The following is a 6,701-nucleotide window of genomic DNA, read 5'->3' as shown; positions in this document are numbered from 1 at the left end:
AAATTGGTAATTTAAAATATTTTTAAAAATTTTAAAATCACTCTATAAATTAATAATTATTAATTTATCGATTAATTAATAACTCTATAACTTAATAAAATTTCATGGTTCCAATATTATTAATTTAGAGAGACTGTATTTTCTTTTTTTGAAATTCGAAGCTGTTATCTTTCCCTCTTCTGATCACATCTAATAGAGAGAAGGAGAAATGGGGGTGAAGAACTTATGGGATATAATAGAACCATGCAAGAAAACTGTGCCTCTCCACCATCTCCAGTAAGTTGTAGCTTTCTCTTCCTTCACTTTTCTGCAGACTAACAATTCATATTTCTTTTCCCCTTTTTCCCAGAAACAAAAGGGTATGCATAGATCTTTCTTGCTGGATAGTTCAACTTCATAAAGTTAACAAATCACGCATTCCGAACCAAGACAAGTTTCATCTCAGGGGTCTCTTTCACCGTCTTAGAGCTCTCATTGCTTTGAACTGTACAATCGTCTTTGTTACTGGTACATTTTTTTTCCTATCTCCAGTCTATTTTACTTTTCAATAATCGTATATTTTTAATTTTATTTTAGTGTCACTTCATGCTTAATATTGATCTAGATGTGTGGTCTTGTTCTTGCTGTGAATTGCTACATAGTTCTACTGAATAATGCACGTTGGTGATCTCGTTCTGATTATGAAAGCTCTTATCTCTTTATTGATCTTCTTTATAATCATGAAGTTTTTCTTTATTTTTGTTGTAGATGGATCAATCCCTGCTATTAAACTATCCACTTACAGGCAGCGTTTGAATTCAGGAATTGAGGTGGGGAATGTTGTTCCTCATAAGTTATCATGTCCAATATCTGTTGCTTTTAGCTATGTGATTGTGTCCACTCTCTATATCTCTTTCTGTGCATTCGTCATATTTTCTTTCTGGTTCTGCAACTCTGTCTACATTGCAGGTTACTTCGGATGAAATAAATTTACATGATACATGTTCACTTCGGAGAAATATGGGATCTCAATTTTCATGCATGGTTAAAGAAGCAAAAATCCTTGGATCAGCACTTGGAATCACTTGCTTAGACGGGTAATTTTGGTATAGTTTTTTTTCCTTTACCCCTTACTTGGTGTAAAATTCATGCCTGTGTCTGAGGAGTGAATGTTGATATCTTTGTTTTTGTCTCTTCAGAATAAAAAGAGGCTAAAAACTTATAGTTTGATACAACTTGTTGAACAATCACCTCTTTTTTCTTTTGAAAGTCATTATTTGAATAACTTTATGATTTGACAAATTAACACTGATATAGTTCGTAGATTATTAGTTATTTAGATACCTGGAGTAATTTTATGGCTTTTTCTTCATATTATGGAAAACCCTTAACAAGTTCTTTATACTTTCTTTTTATGTTCAGCATTGAGGAGGCTGAAGCCCAGTGTGCATTACTGAATTCTGAATCATTGTGTGTAAGGAATTTTCACCTCTTAGATCGGTTGGAAACCTGACATCCCCTTGAATTTTATAAGTGTGCCCGCCACTGTTTTACTTATCACTATTACTATGATCATTAGGATGGATGTTTCACTTCAGATTCTGATGCCTTCCTTTTCGGTGCAAGGACAGTGTATAGAGACATATGCCTTGGTGAGTAGAGTGGAGATTCCTTATTGAGCTCTTAGTGATCAATTTTCAATCACATGTTGCTAACCGTTTCTGTTAATGAATCAGGAGAAGGCGGTTATGTTGTGTGTTATGAAATGACGGACATAGAGAGAGCACTTGGATTTGGGAGGAACTCGTTAGTAAGTTACTAGTTTTTCTTGAATCTCTAATGAACATCATATTCTAAGATTGAAACTTCTTACTGTTGTCTTTAGCACTTTTCTTGATAAATGCCATTCTCCGTAAGAATGCAAGTTTGTGGTAGTTAATTGAACCATCAAACATTTGAAGCAAAATTACCACAAGAGAGGAAAAGATGTTTCATTTTCTCTGGCCTTGCTATGAGGGAGAGAGAGGGATAGATTTCATTGGATCTTAATTGCTTAATCTATACATGTGTACTCTCTGTATCATGGTAAGTTATCTTATGCATTCTGTTTTAATTTGTTTAGTAGAAGGCACCATTAGTATGCCATTCTCTCCTTTTGTCTTATTCCTGACTTGATACCTCAATGGGTGTCACCTTCAAAGTTCTTATGGTTTAATTGCTTTTTTCTGATTTTATGTTTCACCTGTGACTTTCAAGTTTCAACTAATTGTTGAGCATTTTCATACTGGCACCAGATAGCACTGGCCCTTCTTATGGGGAGTGATTATTCCCAGGGAGTTCGTGGTCTGGGTCTGGTATGTCTCAAGATGCTGTTTCATCTATTTTTTATTGGATTCCTTTCTACCCAACCTTTCTTCCAGTACAACTAAATGCTGATTGTCTGGCTTTCTGCATTCAGGAGTCAGCATGCCAGGTTATTAAGTCAGGCGGAGAGAATAATGTCCTTCAGCATATTGTGACAGAAGGACTATCCTTTGTGAAGAAGACTAAAGCTTCTAAGAAGCAGACTAGGTTAAAATCATCAAATCCCGAAGTTATTGTTAATGGTAATGGAAGAAAGATGCAACCAAATGAATTGCATCTTTAATTTGAATTATCACAGCTGACTTCAAGGATCTGCATCTGGTTCCCTTCAGTTGCTTTAAGAGTTGGTTTAGCTTAAAAGAGAATGGCTTATCAAATGATCTTTTGGATTTTGAGATCTCTTATTCAGTGGTTTTTTTTTTCAATCATTTTGCTTATTTGGAAGTTAGACATTACCTGAGTTTCAGGATTGAATTGTTGTTTAGAAATGCTTTCATGTTGTAATATCATTTTGGATTTACAGTATAATATAGTTAGGTGGGCAGTATCTTCATATTTCCAGCTATATAAAATGAGTCTATGACTAGTTGTTCATTAAACTAAAAAGTTACAATAGCTTAATGATCCGATATGGAAGGATGTGGCCTGACTCTTTCCTTAAATTGTTGATTGCTGTTGTAGGAACTGATGAATATGTACAAAAGAAGAATCAGTTTTTGCAAGTAATTGATGCATACCTGAAGCCCAAGTGCCACTCAGCAGATTCAGAACCAGTTCATAGGTAATGTTGTTTGCAGAACTTTTTTCCTATTTGTGTTGATAATGTAAGTTACCATATGGGATAAGACATTAGCAAATACACCTGCACTTGTTATTATGAATATACCTTCTTAGTACCAGTAAAGTATTTGTCAAACTATCTTTTAGTACTTTTATATTAGTTGGGTGTTGCATTGCATACGTCTATCCATATTCTGAGCTCTAGGAGCGATAATGAATCAATTTTCCTTGTTTGTAAAGAGTAACTGAAGATGATGAAGCAACCTTACGTTGCACAGAGGCTAAGAAAAGAGATTCTCACGTGAATATAAGCTTGTAGATTATGCTGAAAGATTTTCGTTTCTTTTTCTTTCTTTTTTCTTGTTTATTTCTTTGAGAAAAAAGAGAGACTGTGGTGGAGTTTCTTATGAGAGAAAAAAGGAAAAGGACAATCACAATGACAATGAGGGAAAGCTTCTTTTTAATTATTAGTTTGTGCTGCTGATCATATTTAACAGATTCAAAGCATTATAGAAATAAATTCGTATTTCCGGCTTCTTTAAGAAGAGACAATTGATATGTGAATTTTAGAGAATTTGAGCTCTGTAAAGCTGTAATCTAAAAGTTTGTTCATATTCTGACTCTGTAATGGGTTTGTCAAATGGCCTACTTGGTTCACAAGTTTTCTGCTTTTCTCTCTTTTTTCTTTAGGGCTCTTGCTCTGTTGCCATTTCAACGTGGAAAACTTGTACAAGTATGTGCTCAGTTCTTTGGATGGACGCCCGAGAAAACAGGTCTTTTTCTGCTGCTCGCTTGATAAGCACACAAAAGCACATATATGTGCCTGTAGTAGCTGCATTCTTATTTTATCATGTGGACGTTTAAGTCGAGTTTTCTGAAACCTGATCTCAAGGGTCAAAAGTCTTAATTTTTTTTTATCACTCACACTCATCATGTGCAAATGTTAGTTTCTTTCTTGACTTCAAATTAAATTATGGCTGATTATTTGGTTCATTCATATAACAGTTCATTAATTGATTCTTTATCAAATTGATATAGATTTCTGAAAATGGTTGGGCACAATGGGTTTCTCTTGCATGCCAAAGTTTTTAAAATTTTCTGGTTTTAGTGCTCCTAAAGCATTGATTTGAAATTAAATATGATATTAATTGGAGAAGGCATGCTGCGTACGTGAATTGGAGAGCAACGGGCATGATTTCCTCTTGATCAAAAGCAATGGCATTTTCAACTGAGAAGAGATGTTTTCGAGCACTTTTCTTCAACTATTAATGTTAGCCTTTCTTTTCCGCTTGGTTTAGATGAATATATCCTCCCAAAAATTGCTGAAAGGGATTTGCGGAGATTTGCCAATTCGCGTTTAGCTTCATCAGAATTAGGAGTTAATCCTCCTTTGCAGAAGGTATTAGATTTTATAAGTGAATTTGTGATCTTCAATAGTCTTGGTGTCTTACAGTTGCTAAAATTCGTCTAGTTCCTAACAATTTTTTTTTTTTTTTTGAATAAAAGTCTTTGATGATTTTTTTTTTTTTTTCACTATGATATGTTTTCTGGAACTTTTTTCTTGATTCTTGAGGCCAATTTCAATAGCCATAGTCCATCTTCACATCAGTATTTTTTATCAGAAGCTGAAGTTGTTCCATTTCATGCCAGAAATGATTGAGGTGCACTTTTGTGTAGTTAATTATGAAACAAATCAGGACTCCTTTTCAAAAGCCATACAACACAGACTTTATGAAAGAACTGGAATATAGTCATCAGTCATAGATATTTATCAAGATTACAATGTGTACTGATGGCGCCTATGTCAAATGCTGATAACTATCCTGTGATTGTCGGGAATTGTATATTTTATATATTGCAATATCTTCCATGCATAACAATTAAGTTGTATATGCAAAAATCACACAATGTGCAGATGCCAATAATGTGCCCTGTCTCTGGCATTGTCAAACCTAGAAAACTTCAGGGAAGAGAGTGCTTTGAGGTGCGGTGGGAAGGGTTAGAAGGACTTGAAACCTCTATAGTTCCAGCGGATCTCGTAGAGAGGTAAAAAACAATTATTACTTTTGCTGATGTAGTTTTGAGTAAGTTGAAATATTTATACACAAAGAAAGAAAAGAATCTTAATTGAATATAGATTTTATGGTATGACTGCGAGATAGGTACATAAGGTTTATAAAATATTAAGCTAAGATCATTTTTTGAGGGATTTTCATTTTTTTTTATCTTGTCTGTATTTAGTGCTTGTCCGGAAAAAATTACCGAGTTCGTGGAGAAAAGAGAACTTGGGAAGAAGAAGAAGAAGAATCCCAGGAAACAAAGAAGAGAAAAAACAGAAAACATAGCAAACATGGCTGAAGTTGAGTTAAGGCTCCAAGAGCTCATGCTTGACATAGAATCAGATAGTAACACTGCTTTTACTTACGCCTGGCCTTCAAACCCATCGACATCAGAGGATGCAACTGCAGTTGTGGTTGATGACAGAAAGCAAGAACCTCCTTTCTGTGGTGCTGGTTCAAGTCCTGTGAAAAACGAGATCATTGATCTTTTGAGCCCCTCTCCACTACCATGTATCCGTATGGTTTCGAGATGTCAGCAAGGGAGTGATCAATGTGTTAACGTGATAGATTTGAGCGACTCAGACCCAGAAATGTCACCTGAACATGCAAAGAAAGCAAGAGAATTTAGATCGTTTCTCTCCACCATTAACATTTCCTGAAGAAGATGAATGAAGATTAGTGCTCTAAAACTGATGTATTTATTAGTGTTTTTACACCTATATCTCCCTTTTACCATGTAACATAGAACCATGAATAACAATAATTAGTTGCGTTGAGATTCTCCATCAAATAATGGAAGTATTATTAAGATATAGATGCATGATCATGAAATTGAGAAACAGATTCTTCTGGAAATATTGAAAATGGGTCATGTTTGGTAAATCTTGTTTCACTTGAATGTAAGTATGGTCTGTTATTTGAACAGTGGCCTTTTACAAGAGACAATTTAGAATGCAGATTAGCAGGATTGATTTCTGTCACATATGCTCGTAATGTTCAGGGACCAAAAGCATAATTTGGCAATTAAGTTGGTTAATGTCTGTTATTTTGTTAGTTGTTTCAGCACTGTGTTGCTGGCCTTTTATTCCCTAAGGCTTCTAGAAGCTATCTGTGATTTGGACTGTAGTTGGTTGTTAGACAACTGTGATTTGGACTGTAGCTGGTTGTTAGACAACTGTATAGCTGCACTAACTGTTTCCAAATTCTCTCCTATTTAGAGAATGAGGATTGTAACGAATTGGTTACGCAAAGTTTAATAAAAATCATTCCTTTCTCTCTCTATTCTTCTCTCTTCTATCTCCTTCCATTCTTTCTATTCTTCTCTTCTTACTCTCATCCCTGACCTCAGAACCTAGGTTTTGACATTGGTATCAGAGCTCAAACCTTCCTCGGACAAAGTCTTGTATGGTAAATAGGCAATATAAAAAAACCCGCGCGGCAACTAAGGCTCATCAGGAACCCATGGCTACGCTTGAGCAACAATTTCAAGCTCTTTCAGCTCAGATGATGGAAAGAGCA

The 6,701-nt window shown here is 35.1% G+C and overlaps 1 protein-coding gene across 1 annotated transcript; it reads left to right on the top strand.

Annotated features, from left to right (window-relative positions):
• The first annotated feature begins 208 nt into the window (after positions 1–208).
• Positions 209–5,960, top strand: LOC136224014 (single-strand DNA endonuclease 1). Its single transcript, XM_066012257.1, has 14 exons — positions 209–276; positions 350–507; positions 748–809; positions 949–1,076; positions 1,402–1,453; positions 1,559–1,631; positions 1,716–1,789; positions 2,274–2,333; positions 2,438–2,585; positions 3,025–3,124; positions 3,814–3,896; positions 4,422–4,522; positions 5,039–5,169; positions 5,365–5,960. Exons 1-14 carry the CDS (start codon positions 209–211, stop codon positions 5,840–5,842), a joined length of 1,716 nt encoding a protein of 571 aa, XP_065868329.1. The 3' UTR covers positions 5,843–5,960.
• The last annotated feature ends 741 nt before the right edge of the window (positions 5,961–6,701 follow it).

Source organism: Euphorbia lathyris, chromosome 1, assembly GCF_963576675.1.
Source record: "Euphorbia lathyris chromosome 1, ddEupLath1.1, whole genome shotgun sequence".
Lineage (NCBI taxonomy): Eukaryota > Viridiplantae > Streptophyta > Magnoliopsida > Malpighiales > Euphorbiaceae > Euphorbia > Euphorbia lathyris.
This window is presented reverse-complemented; position numbering and strand designations above follow the sequence as displayed.